We start from the raw sequence: 16,240 nt of genomic DNA on the forward strand, positions 1-16,240 counted from the left end.
TCCTTGTGCTGCGAGATGACACCGATGACGTTCGCCGCCCGTCCGCGGCCTCGCACAAGAAAGCTTTCACCACCCCTCTCTTTATTTAGATCGCACACCTGTGGCCTCACCTCCTCACCCCCGGCCCATTCAGCTCATTTTCACACACTGTCACTTTTCTTGACCCGGGCGCCCCCAAGTGATACTGGATGCCTTGTTAATGGAGCAGAAGGACGTAGCACATTGTAAGGACGTGTTCGGTGTCGTCAGGGTCCCACTTCAGCATGTCGCGCCTACTGCTGCTGACATCTAGGAGCTTAGTTTTGAAATCTCTGACATGCTAACATGGCACAATGCTGTTCCTGTTATTTGGCCGTATAACAGGTTTATTATTTAGCTCAGGAATCCGAAGCATCTACGGTTTCTTGGTGTTAATATTGCTATTAATAACATTTTAAACACAGCCTGGATTAGCTCCAGTAGAAAAGAAGCTAATGGCTCATGTAAACGCTAGGTGTGCTCGGTACACACATGCAATGCCATACCGTAATAAAACCAATCCGCCGCCAATGATTTGGAGAAGCATGTGGGTGAGGACGGCTCCAACGCAGTCCTGACAGGCCAGTAAATTACACTTAATGAGCTGGTGATTTTCAAGCACTCTCTGGCCTTTTATCAAATGGCGACGCGATATAATTGGCACGCGGGCTCCGGAATATCAAACCGAGCGTTGATTAAGATTTTCTTGGTGAGAGTAGCCGATGTCAAGCTTCGACTCACGGCCGCTCGCGGTTCACTTTTGATGCAGGCAGCTAGGGCTTGAGTCACGAGGCATCTGCAGAGACATCTGAAATCCTCAGACGGTTTCTTCTTCTCGTCAACCGACGGGGAATACTGTAAGCCGACTTTGATTTACAACCGCTAAAAAATAAAAATAGAAAGTGGAGGAAAGAGGGAGCATGCATTGCTTTCATTCACTTAAAACCATTGCTCCCTATAGATTATATGGATAAGAGACAGGGGGTAGTTTAAAGTGATTAAGTGTTTCAACCTTCACTCTGCTCTTGAGATCCTGGACCCCGTTATTCCACTCTTAGTCCGATGTCAATCACGACTGCAACACAAGGCAGAGGCTGAGGGCGTGTGTGTGTGTGTGTGGGTCTGGTTTATGCGAGCATGCGATACTGTATGGGCCGTATGAAGCATCATTTACCTGTCACTTCCTAAAGAGGACATAGTTTATAAATATCATCCAGTGGAGCTGAGCGTTGGGGCTACAAAAAGGCCACCCACAATCTCCCCCATTGTTCACTGGCATCATTGTTGGTCTGACCTCCCAGCTGCTCAGCCATGGTAAGTGCCTGTGCTCTTGAAAGGATGCTGCTTTTATTTTGCACAGATGAGGGAAATCTATATTTTTTTTTTATTCTCGTTTGTGTTTTTAAAAAAACGAATTTGCAGATTTTCTTTGAGGAAAGCTAGTCTTTACTCGATCTAGGCACAAACCTAAATGTAGCTTCTGCACGAAAACCAAAGATGGCACCAGTTTCTCTCATTAATCCGTGTAATCCCTTTATTATCTGCGCAGCTTTGTACCTTAACCAGCATGTGCTTTCTGCTTCATCTCTCCTCCTTTATTCAGGCGCCCAAGAAAGCCAAGAAGAGAACAGCAGAGGGAGCCAACTCCAATGTCTTCTCCATGTTTGAGCAGGCCCAGATCCAGGAGTTCAAAGAGGTGAAAGCTCCTCGACCAATTTTTAATTTCTCAGAATCTCTCTTTCTTTTTTTTAACCCGGGCGGGGGGTTAAGTGAAAACGCGCGGAAACGGTTGAATGTACGAGTCGAGGAAGTGTTTCTCCATTAAGATGTGAATCAACACACACACACAGAGCGAGGTCTCTCCTTTCCCTCTGCGTACGTTTCCATTTCCATTGTTCATCGCTGTAGTATGCCCACCTGTCTATTTCCCTGCGCCTGGCTTGACAGCTCTGAGGCTTATGGTATGTTGGTATGAGGTTCAGCGGTGCCCAGACATCCAGACTGTGTCATCAGTGATTAGGCTCTGGATGATCTGCTGGACATGCCCCGGATGCCACATTCAATCCGAGCGGGGCTCGCGTGTTATAAATACTTAACAAAAAGAAAAAAGGAAAAGAAAAAATACACAGATAAAATATTTTAAAAGGTGTATTTTTTTTTTTTCTTGTGCCATGTTCTCAGGCCTTCACTATCATGGACCAGAACAGAGACGGCTTCATCGACAAGAACGACCTGAGGGACACTTTTGCTGCTCTAGGTACTTTGACACATTTTTATTATCATTATTTTTTATTCATGTGCAACCTGCCCCGTGCTCACGTATGAATATTTGCTACCGCAGGACGTCTGAATGTGAAACAGGAGGAGATCGACGAGATGCTCAAAGAGGCCCCCGGCCCCATCAACTTCACCGTCTTCCTCACCATGTTTGGCGAGAAGCTGAAAGGTGAGAACTCGCCGGCTGAAGATTCGAGCAGAGCTTCCGTGTAAATGTGTTTTGAGACGGGTTAAGACTCTTTTTTTTTTTTGACGTCTCCAGGTGCTGATCCAGAGGAGACCATCCTCAACGCTTTTAAAGTCTTTGACCCTGAGGGGAAAGGTGTGCTGAGAAAGGACTAGTGAGTAGCTTCTTCTCGCACCACGTGGGCGTACGGCGGCGTGCAAATTTAATCCCGTTCATCCCAGTGCAACGTCACAAAGACCGTCATGACCCGAAACAATCGTCTCACTGTGTTTTATCCCCCCCTCATCTCTCCTTTCTTCCTCCCCAGCGTGACACAGATGCTGACGACACAAGCCGACCGGTTCTCCGCTGAAGAGGTACTTTATAGCCTAATTACCACCATTACAGCAGATTGCTTTGTGTTTGTGTGTTGACGACTCCTAAAAAAAAAACCTAAAATAAAAGGATGGGCGTCACCATGACGGCCACCTACGTCCACGGCAGGCTCGTTTTCCAAAACCTGAATCATCATCTCACCCTTTCATGCGCACTTTGTGCCACATGTGTTGTTTTTTTTTGTTGTTTTTTTTTATTTGTGCCGCGTGGTGATCTGCTGTGCCTTGTTGTTGGTCAGATGGAGCAGATGTTCACTGCCTTCCCTCCAGATGTGGCAGGAAACCTGGACTACAAGAACCTGGTTCATATCATTACTCACGGCGAGGAGAAGGACCAGGAGTGAACTTTTCTTCTTCTTCTTCTTCTTCTTCTTTTTTTCTTGTCTGTGTTAAATGTATCGTTAGTTCTCTTTCCACGTTCACGACCCATAAAGTGACCCCTCTCTACAGCACAGTAACTACACTACAGTTGGTTTCCTAAGCCCCAGAAATGGACAGAAATTGTATTCCCACGTTCACCTGTTACTGATTAAATTATTTTTCCCTTTTTCGTTTTGTACACTGCAAACCACTTTGCTGTTAGGTCTGTGCATGTCGCTCTAATAAACGTTTTTCGAAGACAGTCCTCGTTTTCATCTCCTTTTTATTTATTTTTTTTAAACCCACTCTCCATGTGATCGGTGAGCTCATGTTGGTGTCATGACGGGATTACTGCTTGAATACTTGACTGCGCCAGATGTTCTTCTTATTCCATGTTAGGAAGTGAATGCGTGTACTCAAGAATAGTAGTAGATGTGTGCTCGGTGACTCTCTCTCAAATCCCCCCGGAGATCAGTTCAAAACATGTATGTATGTGTGTGTGCGTGCGCACAGAAAATAGGATATGCATCCATAAAGATGTTTGGCTACTGAAACAGAAGGATTTAGGGAGACAAAGCCCTGTTGTTATTTTAGTGCTGTGCTGATGTAGGGAGGGTAACGCTACACTGTGAAGGCTCACAGAAGGATGCCACCAAGTGATCCTCGCCCCCTGCACCGTCCCACTTGGAGTGACGCAAGGGGTGAAAATCCGCAGTTGTTCCAGCTGGAGAGTCCGGGGGGAAGGGGGTGAGCTGGCTTAACGACCCAGGCCCGAAGTTTTGTCTTCTGGCCGGGGTGAGCGATGGTGGTGGTGGGGGGGTTTGGATCAGCTCGCTCGTATCGTGTGTCCCCTAAGATCAGATTGTAGCCGCTGGGGGGGGAAAGGGGGGTGACTCTGTTCATTTGCAAGAGCTCGGTTCATATATTTGCAACAAATCACATTGTGTACCGTGAATTGTCATCACTTTATTGCACCTGAAGGCAAATCTGGGTTACCTCTCAGATCTGCAAACTAGTTTCTTTTGGTTTTACTAAGTATGACATAAAGTCATGTCATAAAGTTTATCTCGTCTAAAGAGCCAGATATTTAACTCGGGACGATGCAGAAACCAAAATAGATCTAAACAGACAGGATAGTTACACTCACTTGCCAAGTAATTAGGCACACTTGCATCCTGTCAGCACTAAATAGTAGCGTCACGAAGGTTATGGCATTCATCTGTTTAAAATAACCGAGAGAGGTGTTGACACATGTTCTTATTATGTTGACAACTATTAGATAGATAGATAGATAGATAGATAGATAGATAGATAGATAGATAGATAGATAGATAGATAGATAGATAGATAGATAGATAGATAGATAGATAGATAGATAGATCTGTCTATCTATCGTATAAATCTAAAATGGATCTTCTAAAACAGAGGTGTCATACAAAGGGCTGGGGGGCAAAAACCTGCCCACTTTAGGGTCTATTCTGTTTTAGTGAGAGTTGAGCACATATTTTTCTTAGGAAATCTGAGGTCGTTTATATAATACTTGAAAAGGATCACTAAATATGATAATTTTCATGATGTACTCGTTCTTCTTTGCACTAAAACAAAAGGAAACATTTTGAGTTGACTTTTTTTTTTTTTTTTTTTGCTTAGCATGCTATTATGTTACTGGTCTGGCCTCGCTGACATCAAATTAGCCCGTATGTGACCCCTGAACTAAAATAAGTTTGGCGTCCCTGCTCTAAAACATAGGTCTGTAACAGGGCGTCCACGACCCCTGGGTGGTCCACGGAGGTACTGCAGGGGGGGACGCAAAATCATTGGTACATATTTTCTTTTTTTTTTTTATTTTCCCCCAAAGATTTGAATTTCTTTAAACACACATTGACACGAATTCTACTTGTTTTAGTAAAGGGATAAATGTGGAGTCAGAAGACGTTAGTAGGCCCCGCCCTTATCACTGCTAAGCCAATCACAGGGCCGTCGTATTACACTTATTACTGAGACCAAAATGTCTTGGTGATTCACTGTCCCTACTACATTTAGCTATGTTTGACATTAAAACTTGAATCTGTCAATTTTTTTCTTTAACTAGTTGCACAGCCACCCTGCTGTTGCACATGTTTGAAATAAAAATAATATTGAATGCAAAGTAATCAATAGCACTCGGCCGAGTTTAATTAAGAACACATATAGTAGGTGGGGGGGTCTCTACTTGAGCTCGAATAAGTTTGGGGGTCCTTGTCCTGAAATAAAGTTGAAGACCCTTGATCTAAAATGATCTTACAGTTAAATTATAACCCCTTTCGATGGTGTTTCAACATAAACTGATCATTAGAGCCGCTTACATTACATTACATTACAGTACAGGACTAGATGCGTTCACTTTCACTAGTGTATCTAATAAACTGATAAGTAAGTGTAGGTATGCTGCTGATTAGTTTTTTGCTCCATTTACATTCTTCTCATCATACGATCAGTTGTACAAGGTGATAAAAAGGCAGTTGTCAAGGAGTTAATCTGTCTTAAAGTGACAAAAAAAAAGCAATTAAGTCAGCCCTCATGTGCTTTGGGCGACGGAGTGACGCACATTAGAGCCTGGGATTTTGCTGCTAAGTGCATTTTTAGCCCATGTGGTATGAGCCCCAGCCATTTAGCCTTTCATTGTCCCCATGGTTTGACTTTAATAGTTCTATGTAGACCAGGTCATAAACTGTTACATTTGGTGCTTAACCAGAGTGGGATACTGCAATGTGTTTGTCATCAGATGTTTTTATGATTTGATTTTGGATAGCAGTGCAAGACCATGCACATAAAAACTAAAGCACAAGACAATGACGGCATTACCTCATCTCGCTGGAAGACTGATGGAGAAGCCCAGTTCCCAGACCTACTGTTTCTCCAACTATGTTTCTACAAAATGAAACTAGATAGATACGTGAACAGAAGGAGATGAGAATGGAAAGTTAATCTATGTCGGGCACATTTTTATGACCACCTTTGTAATATTGTGTAGGTCTCCCTTGTGCCTCCAACACAGTTGTGACTCATCACAGATTCGACATGGGTCTTCTGAGGGTGTCCTATGGTGTCTGGTAACAGGATGTTGTTAGCGTTGGAATTTAGGTCCTGTGGGTTGAGGGGACGGGGCCTCTGTGGATCATTCCACAGATACTTGATCAGTTTGGGATCTAGTGAGTTTGAAGACCAGGTTAAAACCTTCTGCTGTTTTTTTTGTTTTTGTTTTTTTTGTTTTTTCTTCATGTTTTTTGAGTTGTTACTGGACTGCTTTCATGTGTGCACTTGCGTTTCTTGGCCACATTAACTCTCATCTTGTAAGGAAGGTGCAACAGCCGCCTTTAAACCACTGTCAATGATCACATCGCAAGACCACAAATAAGCAAGACCACAAATTCTCACAGTGAACCACAATATTCTATACACTTATTTGGTACTCAGCTTTGTACAGTAAACAGTGTTCTGTATAATAATCCTTTCAAACAGAGTAAGCACCACTCAAATTCTCACAGTGAACCACAATATTGTGTATTCTAGAGTAGCATAGAGGATATTCTCAATTTCACTGTGAGATTTTGAGTGGTGCAATGACAATTGCAGGGGGACGGGTGCCCCTCTGTGCCACCATAGAAGATCCGCCCCTGGGTGGTACATGTCTAAATAAGCTCCACACAGATTCCAGGTCCAAAAGGTTTCCCAGATGAACATTGTATTGTCACAAATTGGCTGGTGTTACTTTCTTCTCCTGTCAGTGGTCGTAATGTTATGACTGATCAGGGTACAAACAAAGCTTTGTCACAAAGGGACATCACCACAATTGGGACATACAGAGTAGCATGTTGATCAATTCAACACACAGATTAGATCACAGGAGGTTTTTAAATAATGAACAAGGCGTCTAAGAGCTAATTCCATATGTGACGTTGCAGTATACAGAGTATAAGATCAGACTGACACCCCGATTAATTCTGTTTAAGGAAGGAGACTTCCTCTTTTTGTATTAGTCAGCAGTGCATGAAATGAAGATAACTGCACTTGCAACATATGTAGGAGGGCAAATTCTACGCAATTACTCACCATATACCATGCAGTATATTTTTAGTGTTGTGGTTTGGTTTTCCTGTTGTACTAAAACTGTAGGTGCTAGAATACATGCAAAAAAAAGACTCAAGTTATGTATTATTCAAGTGTTAAAATCATACGAATAATAATGTTATTTAATCTTAAAATACTTGTGGTGAATCCAATGCTTGTCATTTAAATGTTGTTGGAAGGCTTCAAGACGAGTTCTTGTCTCACTGATGAAGATTTCATATTGTAAGCACAAGCAAAATATTACTGATCAGATGTGGAAACTGAAGTTTTATTTCAGATTTAATTCACTGAAATCTAACTAAAAGCAAACTGTAAAAATGTGCGCATGAATACCCTCTAGTGGCCAACGAAGAAAATAAAGGTTGAGGCCATGTGAGCACCTAAAATGATAAAAGAAGGCTCCATATCACAGCCTTTAATGAAACACAAGCTTTCCAGCCCTGATGAATCTGAATTTCCACATATCTCCTCAAACCTATAAATGATCGGGCAGCGAGATCAAAACGACGGCTTAAACAGCTATTAATATTCCATAAAATGCATGAAAGCCTGGGGTAATAATAATCTCACTGCTGAACATCACGCGCTGTAATTCCCTGCAGGATTATTACACCGATCCTTTTCTCGTAGGGAGCAGATCACAGTGGGCTGAAGGTGCTATTAACACGCTCTCAATGAGATTCATAAAGAGATTTAATGCAGTGCCTAAGTGGCATTTAGTCTCTATCACGCACTGCAAAAATAATGGATGAATTTTTTAAATTTATTTATTTATTTTCATTGAGAACCGTAGATTTGTGCTGGGTACGTCAAAGAAGGCTGATTTCAGCTGAGCAGGAAACGTATTACGCGTAAGAAACCTCTTTTCACATGTTCCATTTTGTAGTTTTTACTCATTTTGTATTGTGGAAAATATTTTGCTAATACTTTCCCAGTGTGCGCTTAGCCTGGTTTGGTGTCACCCTTATAACAACAACCTTTACTCCATATTCACCAAATGACTAACAAACAAAACCACATTAACCTGGTCATGGACTCTTTGCACAGACATATCAGAACCACAACCAGCACAACACACCCACACACTCAACCCTCCCTCCCTCCTGACGTAAATACACAGCTCCCCTTCCCACCACCATGCCGGCTTACTTATATGTATATATCTGTACAGCTCTATTTTATTTTATTTATAGTGCTTTCTACTGTTTTTATATTTGCACTCCTTAAACCAGGACCTCCCATTCAAAATGTTGTTATGTATGCACATAAAAACATTAAATGACTCTTGAATCTTGTGTAATGCATAAAATGACCCTGTGGCAAATCTAAAATACACAACTTCTTCTGAAATTCCACTTTTTAAAAGTTCACTAGCTGCGGTTTTAACTTAATACGTCCTAATGACTGACTGCTTAACGTCACTTCTGCATCAAATGTTGCCACAGATTGATGAGATAACATTACTACTAAGTAGAAATCAACATTGAAAATAAATATTTTTTTTTTTTTAGGATCATGCTTTTGATATTATTTATTCTGAAGCTGGCCTGTGCACTGAGGAAGACTTTGTTTCTTCATGATGAAGCTACTGCCACCATGTGGCTGTTCACGGATACGTCTAAATCAAATCAATATTATTTTATGTAAACACAACCAAATCATTTTATCTTAATGCTCCAGAATTAAATGCTAAATTGTGAAGGGCAGTACCTCCGCGGACCCCCCAGGGGTCGTGGACATTTCAGTAAATTATAACGCATACATCATTTCATTCAAATTATTTCTTGAATGTTAAGACATTGCAGAAGATGCATTTGTGCAGAAAAAAAAAAATCAGTGGCTTAATAATATAGATGCACATATTTTTTTTTTATTTTAGCTTTATTGTGTGTTATTTGATTTTTAAACAAATTTGCTTATGATTTATAGTACATATGCTATGACAGTAGACTTTATATTATATATATGTCTATACAAAGATCCCGTTATTACTAATTGGCCTTTTCTCCAGTTACATCAGCCAACTACTTACAGGGAACTTTATGAAGAAACACAAGAGAAATGGCCTGTTTCCTGGGCCAGCTTGTGTTTCCATTATCCTCCTTTTTCTTGTGTGACTAACCAGTATCCTGCCTCGTCACCTCCACTTTCTTGATCCTGCTCCTCGTAATTATCCTCCTCCTGTTATCAGTGTTGGAGAAACTGACACATGTTTCTCATAATCCCAGCTTCCCCTTTCTCTGTGTTTGAGTACCTCTTCATTCATTCAGGGATGAAGGGAATCGGCTGTTCTGCTTAAGTCCTGCTCCTCCTCAAAACCAGTTGTGCGTCAAGGCATCTTCCCTTTTGTGCACTATGATCATTTGCACATTCATGTCATGTGGCTATTTATAGGATACTTCAGGAGCGGAAAACCCCTGTATTTCATTCTGGCCTCTTTTTCCTCCTCCTCCTCCTCCTCCTCCTCCTCCTGCTCCTCAAAGCGAGGACAGACCAAGGATCTGCAAGTACAAGTCTCCTTCTCTTTGTACCAAACCTTGCCATTCATCTTTTTCTACAGGGCATGTCACACTTCTGTGTTGTGAGGGGTTGATCTCATGCTCCAGTTTCCTGCTCTCTGCCTCACAGGCTTCTTTCTCGTGTAGACACTCTTCTATATTATTCCACGCGCTCAAGCTCTAGGTTTCCTTTTCATCTATTTTCATCTATTCTCGAATATTTCTTATTCTTTTGGAGTATCAATGTCCTCCCCCAAGGTCTTCCTTCCATCCTAGAACCTTTCTAAGTTTTTTCCAGCTCTAGGCCTCTGTTGTTTTTTTGTTGTTGTTTTTTCTCCATTTGCCAATGAGCAAGATTTCACAGTCTTCAGAAGTGGTCGTGTCCTTGGCCCATTACATCATTCAGTTTTTTTTTGCAAAGGCTCTTTCATTGTGGTCAAGTTTTTGTTTTTCTGAATTAGAAGGCCCCATTTCGACAGAGGACCACATTGGTTTTTACAAAGGGATTCTTCTGGGATTACATCCTACAGCCTTCAGTTATTTTGCAATGACAACATCATTAGATACAAAACAATTAAAGACAATACAAGACGGAACATGTCCCCTCCCCCTTTAAATCAAAATAAGTATGTTTTAAAGCTCATATACCTAGTATGCGGACATGGCAATGCCTTAGTCTACAGGCAATCAGAGCTTTAGGGGTGCTTTAATGTCAAACTACCGTGTCACAAAGCTCGTTTGGATTAAAAAAATAAACAGAAGAAACTGCATTTAAAGGAGACGATGAAGTAGGAACTAAGAGACCCCCTTCTCCCTGTCATCTTATGATAGACAAACCTTTAAAAACAGATAAAAAAAAACATATACATATATATTTTTTTCAATTCCTATTTTTATTTGTGCCAGGATGAAGTTTAGGGATGCCCCTAAATTGGGAACAAACCATTTGTGGGTGACTAGAAGTGCAAATAAAATATTATTCAGTGAACAATTCATTGTAACACACACTCGTAATAATTCCCTAGTGGTTTATACTACGAAATGATTCACTTCCATCATGTATGATGGGATGAAGGGGAAGTGCCCCCTCGATGCAGCAGATTTAATTAAATTTATTTAGAGTGAATGACTCGTCCCTTCTTCCCCCTCTAGATGTCGCTGCTCCCTGCGCGTTGCAGCTGCAGGGCTGGCGGGGGGGCTGGTTGTGGAGACTCCTGGGGGTGGTGGTGTGGTGTGGCGTGGGGTGGAGTGGGCAGCATCTGGGTATGTGTGCGTGTTTGTGAGTGTGATTCAGACTCGTCGAGCAGCAGCAGCAGCGGCGGCGGCGGAGGGGACTTGAAAACTTCCGTGCGCCCCAGCGACGCGGATCAGCGACCGGAGATTTGGCGAGTGGGAGCCGAATTGGGAGCTCTCAGCTCGGCTGCGATTTCCTGAGAGGGACCGGTCCGGTTCTCGGCGGTGGAGCCATTTCCGGCCAACAACATGGATGATTTAGGTAAGTTGTTTCGCCGTGAACGCAACATTAAAAGCAAAGCGCAAACACACGATGCTAGCCGTGGATGCACAGTGTTGTTAAACCTCGCCGAGGGTTTCCACCGAGGTCGGTAGCTGTAGTTTGTATGTCGGGGTCGGTTTTGTTTCTCCAGGTGGGTTTAACTTGCAGAGCAGAGCTTAAATCCTCAGAAAGCCCCCCTCGTGCTGCTGACACGAGGAAGCCTTAAAAAAATACACAATTTAATTATCATGAGCAGGAACGTGAAAACATTTGTGTGAGCATGGTCCTCTGCTCGGTAGCATTGACAGTGTCTTAAGTCCTCTCCACATCAGCCATGACCGACCAGAGCAGGGCTCCCTCAACTTTTTTTCCTGCTCAGACCTGGCATAAATGTGGAAATTAAACCCTGCCTAATTTATTTTCATGGGGCCACTGAGCCCCACCTGGTGACTGCCAGGATTACATAAAGGCCCCTGCTGCAGGTGGGACAGAGTTAGTGGCTTTAGTGAAACCTCCGATAAAAGCAGCCTCTGAGAGGCTAACCCAGTTTCTTTGATCTCTAGACCCTTGTGGTCTTTTTAAAACTGCACTTTGCCGGCCAGAATTCAGCCTCCTTTCAGCTGGCTGTTTGGCCGCGCGCAGTGATATTGCTCATAAATGCAGTAATTCAGAAAATAGATGAACCCGGAGCTGTTCTCGTTCTGCAAGGGTGAGATTAACTCACTGAATTATAGCACTCTTTGTGGCAGCAGAAATGTGAAGCCTGGAGGCAGGTTGTGGTGACCTGGAGGAGGGCGTGTAGAGCTCGGCACAGTGTTCTCGATAGACACAATAACCTGTTCTAAGGTGTCTCCCTTTGAGACGGTTTCTTTTTTTTTTTTGCTTTTGTAGTTTCCTGCTATGAGTAACTCACTCATCTTCTTGTTGTGGTTTGAACCTACGCATGTAGCCGTTAAAGTTAGGCAAAGCTTGTGGGATTTTACTTCTCAGTAGCGTAGAATGGGTGGTTACTGGCAAGGACTTCGCGATACGATACGTATCACGATACGTGAGTCACGATAAGATACATTATTGCGATATTATGATATTGCGTTATATTCCATTATTCTACATAGTTCACTGAGAAATTTTAAATGCGGCTTAAAATACACGTTGTATATATGTACATCATATGACAATAATAAATAAACTGAGTCAAAAAACAAGATTAATCCAAATGATCCATTTTCCAATTTGTTGCGTTTGAACAAAAAAAAAATGGTGGTGGAGGTGCAGAAGTCGTTTGCAAACGCCCCAAAACATGACTTTTTCTGTTTCTTTTAAAATCGATATTAGGACGTTCAAAATCAATATTGTATCGGAAGAAAAAATATCACGATATATTGCCATATTGATTTTTTTTCCCACCCCTAACGCAGACCTTTTGGAAAAAGTGTTCTGTCGGATTAGCAGCTGAAGGAAAAGCGTTGCAGTTTGCACAGTGCTGTCAGCATCAGTGTTTTTTATTTGTTGTTTTTTTTTTTTTGTATGTTTTTTGCCCAGCGACTGTAAGGTTAACTTTAGCCGGACATCCGTGAAAAGCATCGAAGGAGTCGGGTTCATTGGATGCTAAAAAAACCCACTAGTACGCATCCGTGAAGTCAAAGATGATAAATGCCTTCTAAAAGTCATCCAGAAATGATTACCCCTCTCTGTGAGCTGCAGGTGGACTTCCCATCAAACGAGCAAGAGACGCTCTCTGTCCAGTTCATTAGGTACACCAGCAGTGAAAACGAATACAGTCTAGTAGTAACAGTCCTGCGTTAAATCTTAGCTTCACGGGGGGGTTATGGTATTCAGTTCACAGTGAAACAGTGTTTGTGGTGATGTTAAACTCGATTGAATTGAACACAAAAGAGTTGTCTGAAATAATAGAAGCATGTGCTGGTGCATTATGGTACAATTCATCAGTACTAGCTCCAAAATGAATCATTTACAGTTGAATCAGCAGCTCTCTCATCATAGAGCTAAGATTTAGTGTTATATCAGAATGCATTTGTAAAGAAATGGCGAGTGTCTTTCTCACTGCAGGTAGAGGAGGGCCAAGCACACTTCACTGGTTTTCCGGTATTGAACAATTGTGTTAAAAATTAAATCGAGAATAGAGTTGTATTCGGTTTCATGCCATCGTAAAAAACAGCTAATGTGTCCATTTTTGGCCAAAACCAAGTTCTTTGCCTGACGTCTCGGTGGTGGAAGTGGGAGTGTGCCAAGAATACTGGTCACACTATGTGCAGTCAATATTTATGGATACCCTCTCACTTTACATGGGTGAAGGGGTTTCCTTAAAGTAGCTGCTTAAAAAAAGAGCGTTACACAACCCAGTGTAATTACCATGTCACAGGGCTGTAAATCCTGTCATCGTTTTAGCAGAGACATGTGAAAATGTGGCGCGTATCCGATGATGCGTCCTCTGTCATTATATGCGTAGCGCTGGGATCGGAGCCACAGCAGGATATTTTGCCTCCACCTGTTTATGGAAATTAGATGTGCCGACGTATTAGAAAAAAATGGTTCAGACGCAGTGGGGAGTCCACAGAACTACCACCGTGGGGGTTTAAGCGAGGCAGTATGGGGTTCTGTCTACCTCAGACTCCAGAGGGGACAACAAAACCTGCATGTATTTTTAGAAGAGGAGGCTTTGCTCTCAAGAGCTGAGCCAGCAGCACCTAGAAACCCTTTACCAACCAGCGCACATGTCTCCTTTTCCCTGTTCACCACTATAACCTTGTTTCAGAACTTTTAATTCCAGGATTTTCACAACTGGAGGCTGGTTGCAGGACATTTTTCTGCACAGCTTTCCTTTGCTAGTCTCCAATTCCCCTGGAGTAAATTCCCTGTAAGGCTTTTTCACTGGTCCATGTCCTATACCTTCTTTTGCATGTTTATGTGCAGTGAGGCACAATAGAAAACTGCACAGCCACAGATAAGCTTAAATAAAATTGTGCAAGTGCTCTGTCAATCACAAATGTTTCGTGCTGCAAACTCCACTACCACAGTTTAAAATTCTTCGTGGAGAACACAGTGAGAACTTCACCGTGTGACAGCAGCTGAGGGAATAAACAGTAGCACTCGGGATCTGCGCAAAAATTATGCATGAATATTTCAAAAATATAAACAACTAGCAGTGAATATTGAATAGACCACATACTAAAAAAGAAATCCCTGGAAGTTAAATTGGACCAAAGGTTGTTCCTCTAAAAGTTCATAGACGCTGGGTTTGGACTTCTCGTGGCAGAATGAGACGTATTTTATTGTTCTTTTCTAACAGTTAATGCTACTCTCTTATCATCCGAAAAGAAAGCAGTGGTTCTAACAGGCATATTTGCTTTCACTCCAAAAGCATTTCATCCCTGTGGTCCGCACATGTCCACATGCTGTGTCTATTATATCACCATGCTTCCCTCAGCACCGGCCAAGAGAGCAGAGCAGAGCAGCGCTGATCTCAGGCAGGGCGTCGGAGTGGATCTGGCCCACATGCAGGGATTGGGCCTTAGCCAAAATGTGTCCTCCTTAAACACTGCACTGCCCCACCCTCTCTCTTCCCACTCCCCACCATTCCTGTGGTGGACCACATAGGAAACTGCAGGCTGCAATTTATTGACAGATCGAGGATGGCTGAGCCTGCAGGAGAGAAGATTAGCTTTTAGGAAGGTTTGGATCAAGGCGTCTTGTAGAACTTGGTGTATTGATTACTAGCGTTTTAATTACCGCAAAGCCTTAGTTTTTGTCATGCCACACATGTATATGGGTTATTTGCATCTCCTTTTATTTATGCGGCCCTTGCAGTTTGCGCAGTTTGTGTTCTGAGGCAAACTTTCATTGACCTCCCCCTCCTCAGCTATCAGTGCTGCCAAGCGTAGCTCCGTGCTTCGCTGCTCTGGGCCTGCACCAACAAGATGTGAATGTCAAATAGCCTCGCAAGCAAACTTCATTTTTCTGACTTTGATGCACTGTACGTTTTCTGGATTTCAGTACAGTAACCGCCGTCTTTCTCTTCCGCCGAGCTGTTTAGCTGTCACTTTAGCGGCGTCATCTGAAGCGAAGCGGCTCCCCAGAGCTGTCGGTGCAGCAGCTGCAGTGTTGGAAATGTCACTCACGGAGTCGTTCTTTACTACGTCCTAATGAGACCTGATATAGCCTAGATAGAGTCTAAATATAGGTTGGTTTATTGTTTACAGACAAAAAAGAGCATCAACTGGCTCTCATGCGTGCCATTGTCAGTTCGCCTGCGTTCTCGTTTTGTGCTTTAGTTTGTTCTCGTTACAATTCCAGTTTGATGTTCGTATGCATCAGTTAATACTCGGTACTGCCTTTGGTGTAAGACGGCAACCAGCAGATGAATTTGCGGACGTGTAATTTACATATCAGGGTTTTATTTTTGTTTTTTTTATTTATTTTTTTTGCTTTGATCTTCCGTATGTCAAATTTAAAGGGATAGTTTCTCATTTACATACCTTGATTTGTGGTCTTGACGTGCTGGTGTGAGCTGTGCTATCTGTTTCCTCTGGATTTCCTGTCTCCTGGCTAAATATTTATCAAATGAGTGCTGTCGTTTGTCGCATATTTCCATCATCTGTGCCTCTGAATGTATACTGGCTGTTTACTGTGGGCATGGTGGTCAACAAAAGATGCTGCTGAGTTGCTCGTGCACAGTAGTAGATTAGAGTTTTTGGGACAAAAAGTTATGCTCTTGGTGGCCGTGCTGCTTCATTTGTGGCTATTCTTCCTGACTTGACCTGTACCTCTAAGTTCAGTGTCTTTCCATTTAAAAATAATCCCCCTCTAGTTTACTTCCCCTTCGCTAAAGCTAAATAAAACTGGCGTCTTTAGTGAGCCTCAGCTTAATGCTGCAGGGTGCACGTCTGCACTTGATGATAAG

The 16,240-nt window shown here is 42.5% G+C and overlaps 2 protein-coding genes across 2 annotated transcripts in view; both read left to right on the top strand.

Annotated features, from left to right (window-relative positions):
- The first annotated feature begins 1,254 nt into the window (after positions 1 to 1,254).
- Positions 1,255 to 3,478, top strand: myl2a (myosin, light chain 2a, regulatory, cardiac, slow). Its single transcript, XM_047583209.1, has 7 exons — positions 1,255 to 1,332; positions 1,622 to 1,714; positions 2,200 to 2,275; positions 2,360 to 2,464; positions 2,558 to 2,636; positions 2,790 to 2,838; positions 3,096 to 3,478. Exons 1-7 carry the CDS (start codon positions 1,330 to 1,332, stop codon positions 3,198 to 3,200), a joined length of 510 nt encoding a protein of 169 aa, XP_047439165.1. The 5' UTR covers positions 1,255 to 1,329; the 3' UTR covers positions 3,201 to 3,478.
- A 7,574-nt stretch (positions 3,479 to 11,052) lies between these two features.
- The window catches only part of LOC125006662 (titin-like), a 28,935-nt gene continuing 23,747 nt past the window's right edge, over positions 11,053 to 16,240 (top strand). Inside the window, exon 1 of the mRNA XM_047582920.1 lies at positions 11,053 to 11,319. Within this exon, the coding sequence (XP_047438876.1) occupies positions 11,307 to 11,319 (13 nt within the window). The 5' untranslated portion in view covers positions 11,053 to 11,306. The remainder of the gene's footprint in view (positions 11,320 to 16,240) is intronic.

The sequence above is a fragment of the Mugil cephalus genome, chromosome 4 (assembly GCF_022458985.1).
Source record: "Mugil cephalus isolate CIBA_MC_2020 chromosome 4, CIBA_Mcephalus_1.1, whole genome shotgun sequence".
Classification (NCBI taxonomy): Eukaryota; Metazoa; Chordata; class Actinopteri; order Mugiliformes; family Mugilidae; genus Mugil; species Mugil cephalus.

Excerpts from the sequence above, each read along its gene's own strand:
- myl2a (XM_047583209.1), top strand. Across the intron at positions 1,715-2,199 it reads AGATCCAGGAGTTCAAAGAG|GCCTTCACTATCATGGACCA; the intron begins GTGAAAGCTCCT and ends CCATGTTCTCAG. Across the intron at positions 2,637-2,789 it reads GGTGTGCTGAGAAAGGACTA|CGTGACACAGATGCTGACGA; the intron begins GTGAGTAGCTTC and ends CTTCCTCCCCAG.